This window comes from Phoenix dactylifera, chromosome 11, assembly GCF_009389715.1.
Source record: "Phoenix dactylifera cultivar Barhee BC4 chromosome 11, palm_55x_up_171113_PBpolish2nd_filt_p, whole genome shotgun sequence".
NCBI classification, from domain to species: domain Eukaryota; kingdom Viridiplantae; phylum Streptophyta; class Magnoliopsida; order Arecales; family Arecaceae; genus Phoenix; species Phoenix dactylifera.
Genome location: NC_052402.1, coordinates 2,363,710 through 2,389,625, shown reverse-complemented (window position 1 = coordinate 2,389,625; position 25,916 = coordinate 2,363,710). Strand labels below are relative to the sequence as shown.

The following is a 25,916-nucleotide window of genomic DNA, read 5'->3' as shown; positions in this document are numbered from 1 at the left end:
TCCCCCTCCAGTAGCACCCACTCGGCACCAAGGACTCTCTTCGCAAAAGACAAACCCTCCCATGCAGCTCGAAGCTCAGCCCCAACAACTGAGAGACCCATCGTGCGCTGACCCCCTGCTGCCACCATCCTACCCCAGGAGTCTCTGATCACAAATCCAACCCCTCCAAATACACCATCCATCATCATGCTCCCATCGAAATTCACTTTGAGATGACCAAGGGGTGGGGGCACCCAAGAGACGAGGGCGAACCTGGGCGCTGTAAAAGCGGGTGAAGTGCCCCAGATGTCCCTAGCCATCTCACTAGTGAATACCGCTGAGGCTGCCGTGACCTCCCCAACCTGTAATAGAGCTCTATCAACCACCATCCTCGATGAAATCCTCCGACCCTCAAAAATGCCAGCATTCCTGTCCAACCAGATATGGTAAGCCAGATATGCTCTAAGAATACCCTCCTCCCACAAGCTGGGGCTCCGCATAGATCCTCTCAATAAAGAAATCAAGGCCTGAGCCGACTCCACCGACTGGGGCAGGGGAACCGGCGATCTACTCCAGATCTCTCTTGCCCTCGGGCACTGCACAAGAACATGATCAATAGTCTCCTCCACCTCCGTACACACCATGCACCACTGCGAGATCCGTACTCCTCTTCGAACAAGTACGCTTCTGGAAGGTAGGCAACCCCACGCCACCTTCCAGATGAACAAAGCCACACGCGGGTGAACCCGCAACCTCCAAATCCAACCTCCCTCTATCTGCCGACCGGACTCCCTCCTGAATAGGGGAAGAAGATCTCTAGCTCGGACCCGCGTCCGTCCCGACGGCCTCCACACTAGCCTATCTGACTCCTCCCGCAAAAGAGCCGGTAAAGCCAGAATCGCCTCTGCCAGCTGCTCTCCAAAAGTCTCCCGAACGAGCCCCTCCCTCCACTGACCCCCAGCCTGGTCATATAAGTCACAAACTCTGCATCCAACCAATCTCGCCGAGTCCACCAGAGTCGGCAGAAGACTAATCGGCTGCTCAGTCACCCATCTGTCCGCCAGAACATCTATCGACCGACCATCCCCAATAGACCATGTAATCTCCGGAAGCACCTGCACAGCTCTGGCACACATCTCCCTCCAGACCGGCGAATGGTGTCGTCCTGCCCGAATCCCCGGAACTAGGGCCCCATATTTGGCCCTCATCAATGAAGACCACAAACTGTCAGGCTCTAGCATGAATCTAGCTACATGAAGTGCCGCTAACGCCTCCCGTCTCACCACCAGCCGTATAAAGCTTCGAGGGAGGGGACTCGCACAAGCGGGCAAGTGGGTGAGGATGCTTTTCTACCTTTCTTTCTTTCTTTCTTTCTTTCTCGGAATTGTCACCGAGTCTGGATTGGCATTATCGTCAGGACCGGGGAAAGAAGCTCCTCTTCTTTGTTTGGGCGGCAGAAGGACCAGGGAAAATGAGAGCATTTCCAAAACAAACATAACGCCAACTTTATTTAAAGCTTTGTCCCATGCTTTTTGCTCCAGTTGATGGTGCTCTTATTGTTCTCCTGAACAATTGCTTGAATCATTGAATTACAGTTTAGAAAAGAAACAGCTAGGACATGCCTATGGTCATGGCCTCTAGGACTGACTTCATTTGGATATGATATGGTTAGTTGCCAAAAACATAGGATAACAGAGTGATGCTTTTCCAAGTTGAATGCTTATGGTGCTCAGGTGGCTTCCTGCAATGTCGTAACATTTACCATCCAAATTTCAGTCCTATGAATTTTATAAACTACATCAGATTCTAGTATTATAGTATAGGCACTACTGATTTATTAGAATAAGAACAGAATCATTGTGTCCCACAGAACGATCTTTCAAGAACACATCGCATGGTAGAATTTTCAAGAATTTAGCGCTTATATCGGTATATTAAAAGAACTCACCTTTTGCTGCAAAAAAAGAAAAAAAAACCAGAGAAGCGAATAATACAAATGAAGTTTAGCAGTCAAATAGCCTGGATAATATCATGTGAGAAATTAAGCATACTTCTGCAATTACGCCAATTTGGCAAAGCCCCATCCGATCAAGAAGTAAAGGAAAAGGATCGTAGAAAAGATCAAATTTGTAATAAAGCTAGTGGATGGTGAAAAATTTTAGTATCTACCCAGCATCAAATGCTGCTCATTACAAACAAGAAGCAGATTGGTCGTATGTTTGTTTGTGATGCCATGAACAAAAGTAAACTTACTAGTTCAATCTCATAAGGAGATCATGGCAAATTGGGAAACTGTTTTCACATAACATCAAAATGCAAATGCCGCTGAAGTATGACCAATAAGTTACAGAAATAAAAGGGAAAACATGTTTTTCACTACATTATAGGTTTAGACATGATCCATACACCAAGCATTAAACATGCAATGCCAGATGTCTAATAAAGAATGGCAAACCATTTTAAGTTGCTTTATGAGGTCTGAAGGCACAAATGATGAGATGAAGAAACATATTGCATGTTTGAAAGGAACCAGAAGAAAGGAGAAAAGTCTTGATGAATATAGCAATGGCTACTATCTTATCTGCACAGGGAGGGATAATACAAAAAATGTGGCTGGAATATTAGGGAGAGATGCCGGAGCTGAGTCTATGCATGATGGATGGGTTAATACACAGATAACTAAAAAATGGTATGAGGTAACAAAATTGTGTATACCTAGAGCTTAGGCACCAAAAGTTTGGATAGGAGGAAGGAATAACGAAGAAATTTGCTAACAAGATGAATAAATTAATGCAAGGAAACCCAAAGGGAGACAATAGATGATGACTTCAATGACCATGTAGGGAGTAGCAGAGGATATGAGAAGATACATGGTGAACAAGGGTTTAGAAATAATTGGCAGCTATATCGCTAAGTCTCAAAATTCTTCATATAATAACTTTTTAAGGGATAACCGAAAAATATGATGAAGCATTCTATGAAACTAGTACAAATTAGAAAAGAAACAAATTCCTAATGAAAAATACAGGCATAAAGAGTTAGAAGACTTGACAACCAGCATGACATGCACTAGCAGTCATAGGTATCGAAAGAGAATCAAATAAAAGAAAAGGAGAACATTCAAGGTTTCTTCATCCCAAAACATAAAAGGACAAGGTTTGATGCAAGATTAATCAAGACCTAGTTATATAAAATGTACGGCATGACATTCTAGTTATCATAGGCCCAGATAGAAACTTAGAATTAGCAATGAGTAGTGGACCAAGAAATGCATGTCATTGCAGTCAAACATAAACAAGGTTCTTTAAACTCATCTGCTACTAAATAGAAGTCCATGTTCTGATATTTTCTTACTCATGATAATTGCATTCAGAATTACCAAACAGTGAAAAGGCTGGTAAATACTTTGCATATTTAGCAAAGACTACCGGATATTATTTAGCGACTGCATTAAAAAATCAATATCCAGTTAGCAACCTACAGAAGCAAGTCTGGTTACAATGCTTTCAAGCTTTTCTAATACAAGTTTTAGAAATATAGAGTATTCTCAGTATACGCATTTTTATCTTTATATTATATATGCAACCGTAGTCTGCTATGCTGCTTTTAGGGCTTGAGTCATTTGACTCTATATTAGGCCTTGCAATCTCATGGAAGTGCATCAATTGCAACATTTACCCCTGAACTAGTAATAGTTGAATCAAATAAGATTCAGGTGATACTTAGGTTGACCTATAATTTAGGCACAATTTATTGTTTATTTTTTGTTGTTTATCATGTAGGATGCCCACTTATGCATTTTAATGATAAACAGTAAGTATGTCGATTATGATTTTTAAGCTCTGGAAATTAGTTTATAACTTCGGAGCAAACTAAATAATTGTTCAGTGTGCCACATAATATTGGAAGGAAAACAATTAAAATAGCTAGCAGTTAAGACTGTTTTAAGGAAATCATTGTCCAAAAACCAAAATTTGCAGATAGAAAGAACTCATGACAAATGAAACGTATTCAAAACAGAGTTATTAACATCAAGAAAGGAATTCAATGATACATTTCCAATCTTGAGTAGTAAAATTTTATTGCTTAAATAAACTTGAATTATGCAAAGAGAAACATTTCTGAAGATTTTAGAATGAAATATTCATCCATAACAAAGGGTTTTCAAGCCCGCGGTCTCTTCACTCTCGGTGAGTAGCCAATACCAAGATGAATGAGTATCTTTGATATCTCGGTTTATCTCGGTAGAGATGGAAGGTTGGAAAATTTGGAAAGAATTGAGATATTCTGAGATCTCAATCAAGATATAGAGGCCAGGATTCTGAAATTCAATTGACATAGTGAAAACTAGACTACCATCATTTTAAGGCATTGATTTTAATATTTAATAATAAAAAAAAGCTACTTAAGATTGGAAAAGAAAGGTCAAAATTCTCAGCTGATAATATTGACATTGTATTGGTCAATATCTCAGGATACACACACACACACACAGATATATATTGTACCAGTCAATGCCTAGTACTAATACAAAGCAATATCTCAGCAGCTTATGAATTTTCATAGCAAATATTTTCTAACCAGGCCAACCTCTGGTATTACTGCAGGCTTTTTAAGATTCTTTTTCCAGTATCACGTAGATTCCAATGCTTACCGTTAAACTTGAAACCATGTTTGATGGCATTGCTTTGGTTATTATCATTTCACTATCCATTGAAAAGCATCTACTTTACAGATATATCTATATTCCAGATTCTGCCATTTCCATAACTAGAGGGAATGAGTCTCTAGCTGTCTGACCCAGCAATGGAGACAGCTCTTTTCTTTAAGTGAAAACAGTGTTTTAATTCCATCACGATGTGTATGCATGTGTGATAAAGCAATAAATAAGATCAAATAGAAAAAGATAAATGCCTACCAATAATCCCATCAATTTAAGCAAGACTAATATTAGGACGCTAAATAGGCTGGAAAAATAAGTTCTACTCAGAGAAAAACAGAAACTTCTGCAACACACAAGATACAATCAATTTCAGCATATAGAAAAGGATAAAGCTACAGAGCACCCACCAGATGGCCGAATCTGATATGGCATGGACATGATAAAGGCAAATAGTATATTTAACCCAAAAAAGGCACCATCCCCTGTAAACCGAACCAACCACCTGGTGCCATGTTGAATGGAGAAATAGCAGGCAAACTGAGTGACGTTCCATAGCATTACTCTGCAGCAAATAATAGAAGATTTTGTAGCATATAATTAAAGAAAAAAAAAGGTTTCGCATACCAGCAGCAACCAGGCTGGTTTCTGAAAGCAGTCATAGAATATAAAGAATGATGACAATTAGTACATGTCAACCTACTATAATTCCAGCAATGGAGGTTCAAGGTTTTAACATATGATAAGTTCCACATGACATGCTGGTTATCATAGCCCCAGATAACAATTTGGAATTACAATAAGCAGTAAAAGCTTCCATGAATTCAGGTAATTGCAATCAAACAAAGACACACGCACAAAAAAAAAAATAAAATAAAATTGAGAACCCCACCACATACCCAAGATTGAATGTGCAAGCTATAAACGTGAATTGACAAATGCTTGAAAGTTTCAATGTGTGGAACTCAGATGAAGATTTACCACAAAAAGCAAAATTGCTAGTAAACAAGGGCATTGCAATCAGACGGACCAACGGAAATGATGAGGCAAGTTCGCACCAGAAAACCAAGACCTAAGGAGCAACCTACAGAAGTACAAGTCCGAGCTCTGATGGTTTCAAAGCATTCCTGATTCGATAATTATATAGATAGTAATGTAGCTGCCCATCCCCAGGCCCAAACTTCAGTTCCTTGAGGAAAGACTCATTGTGCATGACATCAAGAGCGTTGAAGACATCATAGTCCATCTGTTTCGCCACGATAAGTGCATCATTCATGAGCTGAAGCAAAGGAGTCTTCGTCGACACATTGTAGTAAGAATATGCAGCCTTCAACACCGTGTAGTTCTGGTTGCTGAGAATTGAAGAAGGAAGGGTGTAGAAGCTGCAGAAGTCTGTGACTTCATGTGTCTCAGGGTTCTCAACCAAGTAACTATCCACCACATTCTCCAATGGAAGAAGCCAATGTTCGACATCATTCTCATCAAAATCAGGTGCAACCACAAACTGGCTCAAGTACTGCCTCAGCAACCGGGTGACTGCTGGAACATCACGGAGCTCCATCTTCCGGAATCCCGGGGTCACAATGGATTCAGGCAGCTTGTAGAGCCTAATTGTCCGGCTCATGGTCATCCGTGCTCCAAGCCTGGAGAACCCTACATCAATGAGCTTCTTCGGGTTCAGCGACCGGTGCCAGTACCGGCAAGTCGTGACGGGTGTCGGGAGGACCACGCCGGCCGTGTACGCCGCCTGCCAGATATTCTCGAGGTGAACCCTCCTGGTTACCTCCTTGATCATCACAGGTGCAAGCCTCTTCGACCGCAGCTTCTTGTGGACGCACAGAAAGTTGATCTCCGCCATGCCAACGATGTCATCCCCCACCCGGATCCTCGCCGGCACGCCAGTGATGAAAGCCACGAGCTTTTTGCTGGTCTTCACACGGACGCCGATGTGCCAGGCCTTGAAGTAGCCCGGGGGGCGGAGAGCCCACCGGAGGAACTCCTTGGAGTAGTTAAACCGGAACATATTCTCGTCGTCCTCGACATAGTTGCTGGTGAGGAGGTTGTAGACCTCGCCGCAGGTCTGCTCGTCGTCCACGTCGCAGGTGGTCCACTCGTACTGTGCGGGGAGGTTGTAGGGCTCTGGCCTGACATCGGACAGCAGCATCGGGGGCTCGATCGGGCCCTCGGGGAGGCTGGGGTCGCCGAGATCCTTGAACTGGCCCACCGGCTGGGTCTCCCAGAACCGGTGCCGCCTCCCGAGGGAGAGGGTCTCCTGGACCCTCCGGGCGAGCGTCTCGATCGCACTGTCGGCCTCCGCCGCCGCTGGCGGCGGCGCGGAGTCCGACGACGGGGGGCTCGGATCCGGGTGAGGGTTCTCATTCTCAGCGGAGGAGCCGGGTGACGAGCTTTCGCCTTCCGCCATGTCCAAGCCTCGGGGAGATCGGATCGAAAGGAGCTCAAAATCTACAGCCAAATCGAAGAACGGGTGGAGATAAGGACGAGGGTTGATGCGGTTACCTTCAGGAGATCTCCGCGGCGGATCGCGCCGTGGGGGGATCACGGATCGGGGCGAGGAGGGATGGAGGGATGAAGGTTTGGGGGACGAGGAATCGGAGGAGAAGTGGAGGCAAAGGAGAGAACTTTTAGGAGCTCGCCTATTGATCGTTTGGTCCGCCGGGAAGCCCAATATTTTACTAGGGAAGGATCGGCTGGACAGCACGATCACGGAACATTCTTTCAAGACCAATCGGTGCACCGCACGTAGATTACGAAACGGAAAGACGTTCCGTTGACATAACCCCAGCATCCAAATGCATGCAATGACACACCTGTTACAAACCACCTGTGAGTAATACTCCAATCCAAACTCCACTACAAATCTATGTACGCTGTAATTCAGCACTGCCCAAAAACTACAACAATACAAAATGCTTACATGAAGTAGAAACAAACTTAGAAAACATGGCCTCTCAGGAGGAAATGTTTTGGTGCCAACATTCGAGATCAGTAGCTCAAAGAAGGAGAGTCCTCTCCTACTTTCATACGTTGCAAATATAATCGAAGAAGAATTCAGGCTCAGCAAAGATCCCGCGTTCTTCATTGGCCTTTGGAGAGAAGAGCTTCATAGCTTCATTGACCTTGTGTTATGGCCTCTTCCTCCTAGGCAATGGAACAAGAGTTGGTGTTTGGACAAACCGCTGGACAAACCGCAGCGGACAAGCCGGCTTATATCCAAAAAAATACAAAGGGCGCCAACCATCTTATGCAGTATCCCTAATTCCATGAGCAGCAGTACTACTATAATTATTTTAATGGAGGTGGTGGATATATTGCCCCTCATTGAAGAATGCAACGAGTGATTCTGGTGGTCATCTGACAAAAAGAGCATATTTATACAAAGAAGCTTTATCATACAATTCCTGACAGGGTGATCCCATGATATTCCTGTTAAGAATCTCTTACCACAACAAGTTAATTCCATGCTTAATTCCATGCTTAATTCCATGCTTGCAATGACAACTGAAAAAGGCAAGGCAAGTTTCATGTACAAACGTTTAATCTATCAAGGGGCAGATCCTGAGGATGCCATCCATAAAACTGTCATGCAGCTTTTAAGCCATGGTCATGATTTCACCACCTGCACCTGTGGCATAACAAAAGAAAACCTTATGAGTATCTAAAGAAGAGAAGAGGCACAAATATGAAGAAACATAGAAGGGAAAAAAATCAATCATCTCTATTTACATCTCTCAAAGATCTCTTTTGCTAGCAGCAGCAGCGAATCTGTCTCTTCAACCATCTTTGATATCTTCTCTGCTTCCTTAACAGCTTCAGATGCAAGAAATGATTTGGCCTCTGCATCTGCAATTTTGTAAGCAGCAGTTATCGCTGCATCCTTGATAGAGTTTAGGGAGATGCATGACCCAAAGTTCTGAGGCAGCTTTGAGCGGTTGGCTGGATCCTTTTGTTTCAGGGTAAGAGTTTTTGTTGCGAAGGAGGAATCTTTGAGCCTGTACCCCTTCTGAACCTGCATATCATTATTTCACAGCATGACCATTTGGTAGGATATGAATAGTTATTGTTATCTTTTGCATGCACTCATGTTAATGCATGGATGTCTGTCTACGTGCGTTAATCCTTCCAGAGACCTATTTCCTAATTTTTTCATAAGTTTAAAGAAGCCAACAGATCTTGTGTCAGCTGGATGGCATCCTTCCCCTTAAGTGCACAATCTGAGAAGAAGTTCAGGTCCCAACCTAAACAGTGGCATTCCCAGCGTTTTTTCCCTACATGAAGGGGAAAGAAAAGGAAAAGAACGAGTCTCCCCCCCCCCCCTCCCACCTCTCTCTCTCTCTCTCTCTCTCTCTCTGTCTCTCTCTTTCTCTCTCTCTCTCTCTCTCTCTGTGTGCATGCGTGTCCGTCTTATTTTGTTTGCACTAAGTAATAGGTACCATAACACAAGGTCCTTCACAACTAAAGACCAAAATAAAAATTTAACAAGATAATCGGTCAAGTTTCAAGAACTGGTCTACTAAATAATTCATGGTTTCACTTTCACGATTTGTTGGAAGTTAGAAGGGAAGGAAAATGAACAAATAATCACTCACACACACTGTTTTTTTTTTTTTTGTGCATGCATTCAGGAATATACACGCACAGGTAAGTGTGTGAATGTATCATGTGCACTAGCATTGCAGGAAACAGCAAAAGTATCTACAAGGATGAGAGTTTTAAAAAAAATTGCACTTGGTTCCATCAAGTAGATTTGTATCCCTATCTACATAGCCACAAAAAAATACATATTAGTCATACGATGGAGTCCATGCTTTAAAAAAAGTAGCAAGAAGAATGTACAAACTGACACTTTGAAATAAAACAACATATCAGTCACAGTGAAACTTTGAGTCATTATGAAATCATATATTCTTGGCAAGATACCTTGCAGTTCCTGAATTAAGGTAAAACATCGTATATACAGAAGCACCATCATTAAATCTTTTCTTTTAAAAATTACCATCGCTGTTTGGTTGGAAAATTGTATTCACCTTTTCTATTTTATTCTGTGCAACAAGCCGTCTTAACTTTGAACTAAGCAACCTCCTAAAATTCTGTGGTACCTCATGCTTTTTCTGCATAAATATTAAAGACACAAATTAAGTATAATAAACATTGAAACAAGCCTACATTGCTTAGCAGAAATTCATGACAACCATAGTACACAGAATATTTATTACATAATATCAAATAGTAAGGTCTTAGAGATATGAATACTCTAATAGGAAGATCTTAGATATATGAAAAGTTTTATTTAGTTTCCTTACATGAAACTAATGCATATTGCTTATCATACATGTAATAGAGCCTGAATTGCTTGTAGCCAATTTGCAGGTTATCTGAACCCAAATATTTGTCAGTGACATGCAAGTCCATGACTTGATATATTAACTGGTTTCATTACATATCTAGGGATCCAGCCATCCACAGGATTAATAGGTTGAATGTCCTAGTCACAGGCATCGTTACCAGTTCTAAGCTCCAAATAATTTGGACTGCAAAAGTGAATCAGTTACAATAGAAAATCTACTGCAGAAAAATATGAAACAAATGCTGAATGTAACATGAGCATAGCGTATAAAGTTTTGCTGAACTGGCACGTCTTGTAGATGTGAATGTATATATGCATTTCAGAGAAAATAAGTTCTCTTTCACTTTCACAAATTCACTGAGTAAATCAGAGGATATAAGTCTCATTTCTTTCATAGTAGATAGCATAAGGTAAGGATAGTGAGTAATTTCTCAGCAAATGTTGCAAACCAGATGAGTATGAAAGCTGTCCTAGATGCATCACTGAGGCAGCTATTTTTAACATTCTAGAATACTTTGCTGTGCCAACACGATTTGGGTCCAATTATTTGGACCCTGTCCTAAAGGCCAGCTCTTGGAAAGGTCCAGGGTTTAAACAGTGGCGATGGCTTATTACCACCACATTGCTGCAAAATAAACAAAAAAAAAAGACTTTATGGTAAAAACTAAATTTAAAATATAATTATCTTTCAACTATCATTTACAGTTCATGTCTTCACACATATTGCAGACCCTTTAGTTAGGTCAGTATCTGCAGAGCTAATAGTATTCATTTAAACTTTACTGGTCAGTGTACTATGATCAAAAGATGCAGAGGAAAGAAATAGTTACTCAATGTAGCTTTTTCAACTCAACCAACTTTCCTGAATTTGTCATTTTGATGTCAAACTATGGTTTAAAATTGTTGTAATGGAGTGTATGTTTCTTTTCTTTACCAGCAAAACCATGGTTCATCCAAGATAATTTCTTAATATTGTCACTTTGAAGTCCGTCTATAGTTCAAAGTTGTTGTTTTGGAGTGTGTGTTGGTTTGCTTTACCATAGAAAGAATCTCGTCTAGGATCAAACATATAGCATGGTTGGGCTTTATTGCTTCAATATGTCAAATTAGATGATTTTTATTTAAGAAGCCAATGTGAACAGTCTATGAGAGAGGATTGGTTAAATTGAGCACATCAGAGCATAGTTTCAGTGAGAGTCAGGGAACCAAACATTAAGTATAATTCATTCCTGAAACTTCACATGCCAAGCACTCAAATTATTTCTACAAAGAGGTGCACATATGAAGATTCCTAATAAATGCTTTTCCAATGATTAGACAATGATCAAATTACAATGATTTGAACACTAAAATAACAGGTTGATTCATTTAAAAAGAAAAAGGATCCAAATCCTCTTGATCATCCATACTGTTTTTGTTTTTTTTTTTGTAAAAAAGGGGAAGTCACTTAACAAAATATAGTAATAAATTAAACTCAAAGTTTTCTCAGTCAACATGCATTGCCAACGCAAAGTACTGAAAGATGATTATTCACCAAGGTATAACAATTTTACTTGCCATCATTGGACATTATCAATGCATTCAAACATTTAAAATTTACTAACCAATAGAGTTCAAAGTGAAATTATAGCATTATGCAATATGCACTAGCAAATGGTGACAATAAAGGAAAAAAAAAAGAAATGAATAAATTTATAGTGCTAGAAGGTAATATCTACCATTTGGTTGTACAGATATTAAGCGCAACATGCAATGTAATATGAAACCAAAATTATTTTCCAAGAACTTATAAAATCTCTTATTTTACAATATTCCATGAGAAACATTACTATTTCTACTAGTGCTAGGCAAAAGTTTATGGATCTGATGCCATAACTTGGTCTCATTATTGAACTTCTTATTTAGACATAGATAAAAGGGAAAAGTCATAACCATGCAGCCTTTTCCAGACAATTTGGGGTTTGCTTTATGGATTTTCATTCACCGAATAATCATATTTACAGTCACCTCTAATGTTATTGCAAGCTTCTCTATGTTAGATACAAAAGCAAAAGAAAATGAAAAATATTCCATTTGTAAATCATATGGATTTAACATTAATAATATACAGTCTTGACAAAACTAGGGACTCATGCATTTCCTATTACTCAAATTACGATAGATATATTATCAATATTAAGGCCTTTCTTAATAGGCTTGGTCACCCAAGATGCATGTTCTCACGAAAAATTATCTCTACAAGGAGAAGGCCCTAAAACTCAAGTTGGATTTGTCACATAATAAGTAAAAACTAGGAGATTAGCATGAAATAGTTGGAAGAGATCAGCATGGAAGATAATTGAAGACACTTTGTGTTTTGGAGGATCTGGACTTGGGTATGAACACCATTGGCAGAGTAAGAACCATCAACATGAACTGGATACGATGAAACATGTTTATGCTTTGTGCCTATTATACCTTCATGTGATGAAATTTCAATGTCTTCTCAGTCAAGGCGAGGTCAAGCCATAGGGAAGTCTATAACAGAACTCAAGTCTACATGTTACATGCTCTTTAATGCATATGAACCCGAGATTAATAACCTCTTTTTATATTATAAGCTGCCTGAAATAGTGCAAAAAACATTAATATGCTTCTCATTGTTATTATTTATATGAGCTGTCAGCATAGCAGATATAACAAGGAGGCATATAAGATCACTATCCTAAGGACACCTCACCCCCCAGGCAAAAAGAAGAAAGGGAAAAATGAAAGTGAAATACATGTTTCACTAAGTATCATTGTAGTGATGAAAGCATTCACACTGACCTCTATAAAGCTACAAATTGCACCAATTTCTGAACCATTTTGCTTTTGCATTGCCACAAGAGCTTCACTTATCATTGCAGTGTACCTGATGGACACAAATCGAAACAAGAAATTGTAAGAACAAGTCCCCTCTAAGTCCAGAGACAAGAATGCTGGGGGGAACTGTGAAGAAAATGTGCAAGATGGTGACAAAAAGTCACTAGCACCATGAGTGCATCATGATTAGCAAATAGTTAATTAACCCCCAAAATATGTATGGCATGCCTAAACAATGAAAATGCAACACATTACATGCTTTACATCAACACATATCAAAATTACTTGATCACTTCGTACTTATGTAAGGAACCATGTCTGAAGAAAGATAAAAGGGGCATCAAAGCCAATGAAAACAGATTGACTTCATGCTTACATAAGAAATCTGCCTTAGTAGTTGGTTCTGGGCAACCTACTTGGAACTGGTACTCAAAACTACATTAACAAAAGAAAACAAGAGTGTCAAAAATAAAAATGTTCCTTACTAATGTAAACAACAACAACCATGACTTAACAACAGCTTTGCTTTAAAAAAAAAAACCTTTATCCCTGCTTCTGAAGCATATGTCCGTAGAGTTAACAATACTGCAACAAGAGATCTATAGACAAAACTGGAGTGGATCACTAGCTCGAGCTTACCTAATAATGCATGTACCAATTGATTTATGACTTCAAAGCATAAAGCTCTGGTAATTTCAGTTTAATTTGCACCGATACTTGTGCGCCGTTTCACATCTGATCTCAATTATTGATTTTTATCCTAGTATGAACTCTTTTATTTTTTTCAAATTGTTGCAAGGAGACAGCTCTGATACTAAGTTAAAGGTGTTGCTAGTGGTTCAAAGTTTAATGCAATATTTTTCCTAAAATAACAAGATTATATTTGCAATGAAAATGCAAAGTTAGAAAACAAAAGCAAGATATACCGAGGAGGATTCTTCCCATCATGTGAGTTCTTTGTAGGATTCACCATTGCTCGTACTCCAGCATCTTTTTGTGGGGCAGAGACAATGAGCTTCCGGGAGTTCGTCGATGGAATAGCAGGAAGGCCTTTTACTTTTGGTGCCCTTATCTGTTCCCGAGAGCCATGGCCACAAGCACCAATACTCATATTCCTCCATTTGTCCTAAATTGTGTACAAAAAAAAAAAATTATGGAGGATAAACCAGATGAATTAGAATCAATAAAACCAAGATAATATTATATATTGAGCATTTAAGGTAATGAGATTTAGCATGATAACAAGTTAAATATTTTGTCAGAATATGAATATCTGATCAAACTTGTGGTTAGCATCATCATTCTTGATGAATAACTGCAACTCCGATGGCATAATAGTGACATAAAGTGACAGAACAATGTAACAAGCTAAAATAGCACAATATGGAAAATAGATGTTGGGTAAAACCATTGAAAGACAATGCGCCGATCCTTAGTAAATGGCACAATACAACAAAAGAATAAGTCTTAAGTTGCACACCAACACAGACATGCATATTAGATAAGAAAAAGATGGTGTTGGTTTCAGCTCAATTACTGCTATCTGACAAATGCAGAGCGTACCATTTCTCAGAAAATGATGCACCAGGACTGATACAAGTTTGTTTTTCGCTACTAAGGGACTTTTCTTTTTAGTATCATATGCGACCTCCAATCCTTTTTATCAGCTATCTCTATATCTATCGGCCTAATTAGTGCAGCCATCAAACTGTTCGAACTTAGCTACTAATCGGACAGGACACACAGATGTAATAATAAATAAAGCTAAAACTCGAATTTTTTGTACAGGTACGACACGTTAACGTGGCTTCTCCTCTTTCTACGCTCTGTTTCCAGTTACATTGTGACTTGTGAGCCAACTGAATCTACACTCTTCTGTTTCATCCATCTCAGTCCTTTCGAACACAAAAAATTGCATTTTTAGTCTTCAGAACACACTATCCGCGCCGACATTGTTTAAATATTCGAGTTTCCAAACAAGAACGCAGGAAAAATAATATTTTTTCTTGAATTTTCCAGAATTCCTCAGCCCAAATATCAAATTTTTTATTCTGCAAGACACCAAATCTTCATCAACATGAAATATATCACGTAACCAGGTGAGATTTTTTAGCAAAGCACTGGTGAGAGTTGTTACTTTGTAGCAAAGAAGAAATCCAGCTCCCGCGAGAAATCCTTGAAACCCGAGAAGGATCCCGCGGAGTCCCCCAAACTGAAAAGAGGAGGAGGTAGGTAGGTGAAGAAAGGGATCTCGCATACCTTGAGATCGATGTTGGAGCGAGTGGCGAGGCAGTGGCTGAACTCAGGGTCCTTCTGGATAGTCCGCCACTTGCCGGCGCCGTGCTTGTCGACTCCAGCCCTCAGAGCCTCCTCCTCTTCCGGCGTCCACTTCTGCTTCGGAGCCCCCATCACCTTCCTTTCTTCCTGCTCTTCCGCTCCTCAGATCTCTCCTCTCCTCCTCCGCCCTTCGCTCGGCATCGAGAAATCCCCTTCTCTTTCCCCTAGGTTTAGGGTTTGGGTTAGGACCAGCGTTTCTTGTCCAATGTCCATGAACGATGATGGAACGCTGGGGGACGAGGGACCGGAGGGTCGCTTATTGGTTGGGATTGGGAAGGTGACACAGGAGTGCAGATTCCGCACTGGTACGCAAGTGAGCTAAGTCTGGATCGTTCTTTTGCTATCGAACGGCTGAGATCTGATAATAGGTAACCGGCTATCTCCGCTCTACGCCGTAACTAAATATGGTTGCTCTCCCGTGATCAGTTGCTCGGCCACCATTGCAAGACCTCCACCTTGTCGCTCCCTCATCTCTGCCGCACCGTCTCGATCGCTTTTTACTATTATATAATATAATATAATAATATAAATATATATATTATATTATATTATATTTATAAGTAATAATGTGTAATATTGCAGTGTATTTATACTCTACGTTATTATGCAATATTTTTTATTATTATTTTATTATATAAAATATTTTTTATTATTAAATATATATTAAATTAAAAAAATGTAGGTATCAAATAGTAAAACTCGAAGCACGGCAAAGTGCCACTGTCTCATCATTCAGATTTATCTATTTTTTTTAAGTACCCCTTTCTCCTGATTATCTTAAGATAAATTTCGATAGAGGCATGACGGAGGGTAGCACCTCTGGAGGCGTAGGTTTTGTGATTAGGAACTAGAAGGAAAGATTTGTTGCAGTAGGTGGACGGAGTACACCGGATCTAACCGTAATGTGAATGGAACTATGGACAGTTTGAGAGGGTATTCAGTATGCCAGATAAGTATCGGTGGTTGACTGTCTATGCCTATAGGATGACTCCTACGTAGTGATTAACTGGATTCGGAGAACAGATAAATACAGAAATAGCCACCAGTTGATACGGGATACTTGTAGATTATTGAGGGAGGCTCATGTGTATCAGAAGACAAACAACGCGGCCGACCGAATTGCTTTTTATGTTGCTCGATACTCTGAGGTGGTTATCTGGACAAGCTTGTATTTTACACCTGTTTACTTTTATCATACTCACTTATAAACCGTTTTTTTTGAAGAAAAAAAAAATGCACGGCAAAATTTAGATCGTTCCCGCGTTGCCCGCTTGCCCGCCCCAAGTATTAGCGAGCAGTGAGACCTTTATATGTCTCTGTTCCGAAATCTTCATCTTTCGATCCGCCTGCCCCCGACTAGAACTCAAGGATCTCTGTGGCTTAGGGAGAGGGTTCAAGAAACCCTCAGGCTCCGATCGCATGGCATCCGGTCCTCCTCTCCACCAGGCTCTCGTCGCTCTCCCAACGTCTCCAGGTGCTCGCATTTCTCCTCTAATTCGCCTATCCGATCGTCGCTGCGACGATTTGCCTTCCTTTTTTTCCGTAATCCTTTCCGATCTTTGATGGCATCTCGTGGATTTCGTTGTTTCTTGAAGTTTTATTTTTCTTGTCTCGGGGTTTGCGTTTTGATTCTTGGACCTTATAGTCGTTTATTGGAGGTTTTGGTGGATTTGATTGCACATAAGTTTTCATGGAGGTTGATATGGTGAATATTTCCCAACCCGACCTCGGCGTAGACCGACGTTCCTGACCTTCTCGGATTCTAGCGGCAACAAAGGTTTTTGATGTGCGTTTTGCTGTAATCATTGCTGCAATCATCTGATATCTCTGGCTTGGATCGCTTTGATGCCCTTTTCTTGTTGGGTCTTGCCTATTTTTGGGTTTTGCATCTGATTCTTGGATTTATTGGCTGTTTCTTTGAGGTTGGGCGAAGGTTTTGATCGCTCGCCTGCCTTTACGAAGCTTTTGCATCTGGATCTTGTTGTGATTCTCGATTTATGGCTGCTGTCTATATGCTGATGTGGAAATTTGGCAATTCTTATGATTTTAATGCCACGTTATTGGTTGTTTTTTCTTCTCAGTTGTCGTTGAAGTTACCAAACGGTAGATCTCACCAGTGGGTTTTTGGACTAAAGAAAGCAGTCATTTCCATTTGGAAAGAATTACCTTTTTGCTTGAGATGTCCTGTGTGGTGTATCTTTTATCTTTATTGGCCTTTTGCTTGTGAGTTCTGTTGTTTGTTGAGTTCTTGTTTGCTCTGGGTTACTATGATGGTTCTTATGTTTTTAATGCCATATTACTGGTCATTCTTGCCTTTTTATGTGTACTGGAGTTGCCGCAAGGTGGATATGCTGTGTTTTTCTAATTATTATTTTTAATAAATAAGCAATTTAATTTACAGAGAAAATTCAAACTCTACTCTTTAATTGTACTTTTTCTTGGTTTTCTCAAATATTGTTCCAAAAACATTAACTACCCAATGTGTTAGAATTAGATCATAGATCAACAAGTGTGAAATGACATTTTTTAAAAGATTATGATATTGAGCTTATTTCCATGTTAAAAACAACTACCAATTACCTATGATTCCCTCTATTTTTGGTCAACACTAATTATTTTTAGCTGGTTTCTTTGTTGATAATGTACAATCTTGCAAACACAGACCCATATGCTCTGACTTAACCATGGAAATGTAGACATACTGGAAAAAGTTGACGGCTGCTTTGGTTGAACATAAAGCTTATAATGGCAGTTACATGATAAAGATCTCCTATGTCCATGCTCTCTTGGATTTCAAAGTTATGGCCTTTCCGATTCTCTTTTTGCTTGCAATGTCTCTTTATACTGGTAACTTTGTTAAAAGCAACTTGCTGTAAGGCCTAACTCAACTATTGTTTTCGATGCTTAAACAAGAAATCACACTTTTAAATGTCTCTCACCTTTTCTCCTTAATCAATATGAAGATAAAAACCTGTTTATGTGATGCAATTTAATTATGTTGAGAGAAATTATCAGAATTCAATTATTTAAAAACACATGTTATTGTCAAATTCAATGGTGAAGGATACAACCATGTTTTCATAAATATGGAGCGAGTGATGTCATTGTCATTGGGAATGAATGATCTTGCTAACCATCTCTTTTAAGATTTTGAAGTGATCACTAAACTTGCTAGAAGGAAGTTATTTCTGCAATTCTTACTACAATCAGATGCATGAAGTGGTTCCATATATATATATATATTGTTGGAGCTTGTAGTTCACATATTATTGAGATGTCATGGCTTGCATATTATTGAAATGCTACACTAATATTTTAGTTGCATAACCTCTATGATTTGTCTGCAGTTCATTTCTTCTGATTGTACTAATATTTATTGCCTTTTCATTTCAGTGTTTTCTTATTTTTTCGTGTCCAGGTGTAGTTATGTGGTTTTGTTGACTTATCCTGTGGCTGTTAAGTACATGTTTCCTTACTTTAGCACTAACTCCTAATCATTTTCTTTATACCATGCAGGTGGCTTCCTTTCAGATTATAATGTGTTACTTTAGTCACTGGACATATATTTCTTTTTTCTTGATTAGCATTTATGAGCATTTGAAGTTCTTTTTTCTTAGAAATGCTAGGGAATATTTCCATGCAAATGCATGTTTAGAATGTAACTATTCCAACCAAAATTTATAATTGTTCATAAATTAAAATAATTTTAAACCTATGCTAGTAAATTGGTTTGAGACATAGCTTTACTATGTCTGTACAAAAACCATAAACTTCAATTCTTTGTCAAATAATCTCAACTTTGCTTCTAATGAAAAATTGAAACAAAATTGTAGCATATATGTACACCACCTCACACTATATCACCCTCAAAACATATTTCCTTCCTATAATCAACTCCCATCAGAAATCATAAGAATAAACCCTTTTGAGTCAAAACTCTTCAGACGCCATGGATGAAAGTTGGTTCTTGGCAGGTAGATTGGATGTAAGCCACCATGTCATCTTTGTGCAAATAAATTTGGATTAAGGAGGGAGTCCTTGCCAAATCAGAGTTAAATAACAAAACAGTCTAAATAGATGAAGCAAAGACATTAAGTGTTTTAAAGGAATCTCGCAAATAGAGGACTCTGAGTAGTCTAGCCATTGTACCCTGCATCCATTTGAAAGTTTCTTCAAGAACAACCGATACACAAGAAATTAAAGTTATGTGGCTCTATAATTTTTCCCCTCCTCCTTACTAAGCATAGCTATAACAATGGACAGGCTTAAAACCAAATAGATAATACATTTGATAAGGTGAAAAGGTAATAGTTTATCACTATAAAGACAAATGCGTAAAACAATAAATAAATATAAAGAGAAAATATTTCATGCATCAAAATATATTGAATAAATAATAAAAAGTCTTGGCAATTTATGAGAAGCAAATCCAACAGGCAGGCACTAGTGGCGACTCCGTATAACTAACCATATATAGATAATTAAATGCTTAAAGACTTATGGCTATGTTTTTATTATGGAAAAGTAAAGTGTGATAAAATTTTCTCTTCCATGCACCGGTAATGCCATGCAAATTTAATATCATGTGCTGCTATTTAAATGTAATTTGTCTTTCTATCAGATAATTTATATATTGAAGGTCCATATGTACATGCGCCAATTGAAAGGTAAGATTGTCGTTCATATCTATAGCTCTGAAGTGTTGTTCACAGGGTGTGCAGAAATAACAACACCCTGTTAACCAAGTCTCTTATGGCTGCCCCAACTTCAGGGAAGCCTTTCATTAGGGATTACACGAAACTTCTAGCTTTCTTTGGATGAGTAAATTCCTAAGTGCAACTGTCTTAACTTTTAATTCTGTGGTGAGCGAATTTATTGAATGAAAATGTTTCAATCAATCTAATATATATTAAGGAAATCCAATTCAAACTTCATGGTGGCAAAAGATATCATACTAGAGATTCCAACTGCCTCATGTTCATCTTAATCCTGATTCCTGTTTGTGACAAGATTTTTCTTTTTATTTTTTTATAAATTTATATACTGCAGAAATTTAATGTCATTTTAGCACTTATTTTGGTTTAATATCACTAGGAAGATCTGAATCTTGTTGCCTGAAAACATTCCTGCAGTAGACATTTACAGGGGAGTTGGTATCAGAATTTGATTTAGTAATTAGTTAGGAATATACCTGTATTGTACCTTGGGTGCGTGCAATCTATGATGCCCATTAAATTACGTGGTACATATTTGTAAAAAAAAAATAAAAGAAATATAAACCTGATGTTTATCTTAATCAAGATGCTAGCATGAATAACTCAGAAAACTCATTAATTATGTAAATTTTCACTTGGGAAGTTAAAGATATTCTATATTTAAATTATAAACAGGGATGTTCATACATCAAATATGACCCCATACCGGATTAGTTGGAGTGAACTTAGAGATGCAGGACAATGCCATGAGATTAACTAAAGTTAATGTTTAGTTGATTTTGATGTCAAGAATCTAACATTTGCGTGAAAAGCTTTTATGGTTATATCATAGTAAATTGTGCAGTTTAATGATGTCCACTTGATGGGGCACCTTCTAGTAGCGCTAGAAATGGGCTTGGGCTGGCTCGAAGTCTATCGGGTCGGGCTATGGGCTAGGCCTGAAAAATTTTGGGCTGGGTTCGGGTTTAATTATAAAGCCCGTTTATTTTTCGGGTTGGGCTCAGGTAAATCATTGGCCTGACCCAAGCTCAAGCCCAAATTCAGGCCCGAATCTATACCGGTTCAATCATTTAGGCTCGTTTCAAAATGGGTCTATTCAGTACTCAAAGTCTCCAATGGGTTTCATTAGGCTAGTGGGCTGGTAGGCTTTATAGTATGTTTGATTGGTTGGATGTTTCATTTGTTTTATATTAGCTTTAATTTGATAGCTGGATATTGAATTATGACTAATCTATTTTGGGTGTCATTCAAAAGATTTTTTTGGGGGTTCGGGTCAGCCCAGTTTTTGGCTCAAACTTGTAATTCAGGCTGGCCCAATTAGGTTCGGTTCGGAGTTTTCCAAATATTTTTAGCCTAAGCCTAGCTCGAAGCCTGAAAAAAATTTCGGGCCGGGCTTGGCTAGAGGTGTGGCCCGGCCTAGCCCAGCTCGTTTCTAGCCCTACCTTCTAGAGGTTAACTGGAGACATGGGTCAGAGCAAGCATAGGTTTAACCCAACAACAGTTTGCATTGGCAAGTGTAGGGCCAGGAAACTTGGTATGTAGAGGATAAGTCTAAGTCTAACCATTGAGGGACCTGGCAAGCCATTTTCAATTGCAAAATATGAGTTAGGTTGTTCAAGTGAAAGCAATAAGCAATTCAAAAATAATGAAACTAAACAGAAGTTTATTTCAAACTTTATCGGACAAGGAGGATTTGTCAATATCGAAGTAGCATAATTGTTTGAATTTTTTCATATATTGAAGTGCCACAATCATTTGGCTTCTTTGATGTTTTGACATCCAGATATCCAAGCAAGGTTGTGTCCTTGAAGAAGAGATACTTTTTGTGCTAAATGTTCCTCCTGGGAAAATGGGATGAGTTATTGGGAAAAGGAAGCTTCAATTCGATTAATAAAAGAATCTTGCAAATAAGCTGGTTATGCATGTAATGTGTTTAAAGAGCCATCTATATCCATTTTGTACTAGTGTTATTATTTATGTTCTTTTATCCTTTCTGAGTTGGATGGTTCATTTTGTTTTGTTTATTGCGGTGCAGAGCAAAATTCACCGAATCGGTACCGGACTTCGTATTGGTACCATCCCATTATAGTATTGGTATGCGATACAATATGGTAAGGTTCGGTATATCAAGTATCGGTATGGTACAGTGTATCGATTTAATATTAGTGCGGTACGATATGCCTGGTATGGTATGGTTTCAATCGGTACGACAAATCTTGGTGGAAAGACTCTTACTGGTGCTGCTAAGTGTCCTCCTGATAAGGTAAGTTTGGTTGCATTAGTATCTCAATGGGGCTGTTTGGCTCTCTAGGGGGCACCAACCTAAAATAATGGTAAAACGCCTTGGTAATAAATAACTGTAGAATATCATGACTTGCAAGAACGCTCCCTGAGTCCCAAGTTTCAAAAACTGCAAAACATCACAAAAGCATTTTCTAACTTTACCAACATGACTGCTATGACGAATTTTTAGTTTCCCTTGTGACCATTATTTATGATATGTATTCCAACTTTGTAACCTCTGACTCTCTGAAATACTGACAAAATGACGATAAACTTTTCTATTATAAATATTGAACTTTCCATGTGATGACCATGTTATTAATATGTATCAGTTCTACCAAGTGTTATTGTTCTTGTTCTTGTTAGCAGTTGATTCCGAATGCAAGACATAAAACTCTTTGTTTGAGCTATTTTATTTGAATTATCATATTGGTACTGGGCATTTTTTATCACCAGGAATCTATAAAAAAAAGTTCAGGCTGGCATGGATCTAAGTTACCGCCATAATTCTTTTCTGACATCATTGTCTTGTTCCCAAATCATGTAGGAGATCTCCTTGGGCATTCCTGCTTCTCCTTGTTCATTGTCCTGGTCTTTTATTTTTCCAAGATCCAATTACAGCCTAATCTCACCTCTTGCCTTTTATAGCCAGTGGCAATGTTGCTTGTTTTAAAATCATATTATTACAGGTACAATGATTTATTATATCAATCCCATGAAAAATGCTGAGCATATGGTTAATTTTTCGGCCTTTAGAATGTGCAGGTGCACATAGAAATCTCATTGTTGCATTGTTCATGCCAAGAAATACCTTTAATAAGTGCAGCAGAACCATTACGAGGTCATGTTTGAATTTTACTGATTAGAAGCTCTCCGATCTAGACAAATATGAGTATGCATGTTATGAAATATTCAGGAAATGTTGCTTTATTGGACCTTTTCTCATACCGGGCACGTATAATGCAGCTAAAGAGTAAATGGAGTTTGTACAGGGTATGATGCAGAGAAATTTGTTGAAAGCTCACCATGAGCTTCTTCTTTATTGAGAACATCCAATATGATTTCCAAAACCTTCAGGCTTACCCTTGGTACTCAAGTCTGTTGGCGTGAGTCTTCTCATACCACATCCAATCAAACAATGCATTCTAGCTTTTATACAATCATTAATTATTTCTTGAAAACTATTCCTATTGATTGCATGCCAGCGGGTTTCATGTGCAACCAATGGATGCCGCTGGAGCAATAGACAACACAATCTGTTAGTTTTATCAGAAGACCGAAGCGTATGGAATCTTTTAGTTTAGTCCGTTGTATATGCTTATCCTGATAATAATTAACTTGGCTGGATTACCATGGTGGATGGTCCAGTCTTGAATCATGTCGCAAGAAAAAAAAAATGAGATATAGATGAGGTGGTGAGACTATTGTATTTGGTTGTACTTTAATAATCCTATGTGGTGGTGATCTTAGATCATTTCCATATCTTAAATTACCGCTTAACTTGGTGATGAGAAATTTGTTCTTGAGGGTGGATCTCCAAGATCATCCAATCTCCATATGAATGCGGGAGGGGAGTCTCTATGCATCCTTCCTTTTATTGTCCTCTTCGTCAATTAGGAAGATGAGGGACTGAGGAAGAAGAGAGGAAGATCTGCAATCGTCTCCTATTTTGGCAGCGGTAAGATCGAGGAAGAGGAAAAAGAAGCATCATCTCCTTTCATCGAGTATACTCAGATTTGGTGCTTATGTTATTTTTGATCTATTATTACTTGGGTGAAAAGGATTTTGTTCTAGAGGTTTTTTATCTCATTAGGAATCGCATTTCTTATGAGGTATGTTTGTTCCCATTTTTGATGGAATTGCTGTCCTCAAGTGTTTTTTTTATCTGAAGAGGAAATGTGGTAGGAGATCCATAGTTATAGAAATCTTGTTCTAGGTTGTGAGAGGGATCAATGTTATGGAGAAAATTGGTGATCGAAGGATTGTCACAATGTCCATAAGATGGCAAAAAAGAATGAGACGCATTATTTGTGTCCTTGTAGTCTTGCCGGTCTTGAGCTGGAGTCAATGGTTAATGGTGAAGTTTGGGTTAGTTTCATTTTCTGTTGGTCATTTAACTCTGAGTCTACTTGCATCATTTTTTTAAAGCGTTAGAAATCAATTTTTTTGTAGTTGTTAGCTTGTGATACATCCAGAACAATCATTGAATTACTAAATTAATAGGGCATACTTTTGAGGAAAATTATGGAACTAATTATATGCTACCAATTTTTATAAACTATGCCCAGCCAGCACTGTTGAGTACTTGGATTCTGCATCACCTTCAGCCCGCTTGATTTGCAGTAGTCTTCTCAGCTTCAGCTTTCTCATTTGCCATCCTCATCCTAAAGCACATAATTTTCATGCAATGGTTGATACATATTTAATAGGTTCTTGGGTACCCCGGTGAGGTATTTCCATATTTCACTTCTAGGCGTACATAGCATTGCTCTTGTCATCTTATTTAATGCGATGGTGGTGTATCATAAGAATACATAAAAAAATCCTTCTGTCATGTATCAGTAGCATTTTTGATATTATATGGCTAGTGATTCTGGATTTCAATAGCATACCAAATAGATAATTTATGGATACTTAGGATCCTTAATTATTGGAACATCATGATATACCAAACATGATGATCTTTAGATTACTGACAACCAATGATCTTAAATCATCACCGTGATCTTATATGGGTCCCCCAAATGCATGCTAGGTCCACAGGCATGCAATTGATTCTGTTCTGCCCGCGCCCGTCTGCGACAGTGTATTGAATGGGCCCAAATCTCCTCACTGATTGGATGCGTCTCTTGTCGACCGCATGGCTGCGCTTTTCTATCTACATTTGGGTCGTTTCGAGCTATCATACAAGGCAAGGAAGGTATGTTTACTATTCTCCTTTTTAATTTTTGTGCAACAGCGGATTTGGCACAATCTGAATGGCGCGAAAAAAAAAAATAGCATTGGGTCTTCAAATGAAACCTGCGATCAGAAAGTCACCAAAGGGTCATACAATTTTTTTTGTTGAAGGAATGGTAATGAAGACGCGAAATTAATAAGATGCTAGTTCATCTGGACTATTTTTCCTATGAAGCAGTGGAATAACGTGTCTGTACGCCTGTGCTCAAGAGTGTGGGGATCGAGGCATATAAGCTTTCGTCAAGAGGCTGCATCATGTTGGTTGGCGGATCCAATCATAATGTTGGGGATGAATCGATGCAAGCGACGTAGATGGTGCTTCGAGGAGGTTGGCGGATCAATTCAGGCTGGATGGGGATGTTTGCTGGGTCAAGGCCATGCAGCCAATGAATGTGACAAAATGGTACAGAGGGTTTAGAGGGAGGACGATGCATGAACGGACGAGCTTTCAATTGACCGGGCGAAAGCTACGGCAGCGTGTGATAGCGATGGGGATAAGGCGGTCCGCTGCAGGGCGCTCTCACACTCTCTCTCTCTCTCTCTCTCTCTCTCTCTCTCTCTCTCTCTGGCCTCACTGCCACACTACCGTAAATAACCGGGAAGAGGAAGGGGGACGGAAGAGAGATCGGACCATCAGGTGGTTTCACGGAGCTGTCACAGCCATTTGCTAGCAGTAATAAGTTGAGACCGTGCAATCTCGAGAGACTAGGATAATCAATCCCGGAAAAAAAAAATGATAAAAATAATATGCAAAGCCTGTACGCTGCATCAGCGC

The 25,916-nt window shown here is 39.1% G+C and overlaps 2 protein-coding genes across 4 annotated transcripts; both read right to left on the bottom strand.

The window, feature by feature from the left end:
- Positions 1-4,983: 4,983 nt before the first annotated feature.
- On the bottom strand, positions 4,984-7,919 carry LOC103719422 (glycylpeptide N-tetradecanoyltransferase 1). Of its 2 annotated transcripts, XR_005513797.1 has the most exons (3): positions 7,575-7,919; positions 5,621-7,467; positions 4,984-5,204 (listed from the first exon to the last, which is right to left on the bottom strand). XR_005513797.1 is itself a non-coding variant. In XM_026809549.2 (2 exons), coding segments are annotated over exons 1-2 (1,746 nt in total). In that variant the 5' UTR covers positions 7,577-7,918; the 3' UTR covers positions 5,308-5,723. The 2 variants fall into 2 exon arrangements, 1 of the variants encoding a protein (XP_026665350.2); XM_026809549.2 differs by lacking the exon at positions 4,984-5,204 and having other exon boundaries at positions 5,308-7,467; positions 7,575-7,918.
- Positions 7,920-7,998: 79 nt separating this feature from the next.
- Positions 7,999-15,659, bottom strand: LOC103719413 (single myb histone 4-like). Of its 2 annotated transcripts, XM_008808641.4 has the most exons (6): positions 15,108-15,659; positions 13,775-13,974; positions 12,813-12,897; positions 9,685-9,768; positions 8,384-8,666; positions 7,999-8,282 (listed from the first exon to the last, which is right to left on the bottom strand). In XM_008808641.4, the coding sequence occupies exons 1-6, from the start codon at positions 15,255-15,257 to the stop codon at positions 8,251-8,253; spliced, it is 834 nt and encodes a 277-aa protein (XP_008806863.1). In that variant the 5' UTR covers positions 15,258-15,659; the 3' UTR covers positions 7,999-8,250. The 2 variants fall into 2 exon arrangements, with proteins under 2 accessions (XP_008806863.1, XP_008806873.1); XM_008808651.4 differs by lacking the exon at positions 9,685-9,768.
- Positions 15,660-25,916: the final 10,257 nt, after the last annotated feature.

Bases quoted from the DNA above. Each gene is read 5' to 3' on its own strand.
- LOC103719413 (XM_008808641.4), bottom strand. From the start codon at position 15,257: ATGGGGGCTCCGAAGCAGAAGTGGACGCCGGAAGAGGAGGAGGCTCTG. The intron at 13,975-15,107 runs GTATGCGAGATC...TACACAATTTAG, and splicing joins GCTCCAACATCGATCTCAAG to GACAAATGGAGGAATATGAG. The intron at 9,769-12,812 runs GTCAGTGTGAAT...ATATTTATGCAG, and splicing joins CAATTTGTAGCTTTATAGAG to AAAAAGCATGAGGTACCACA.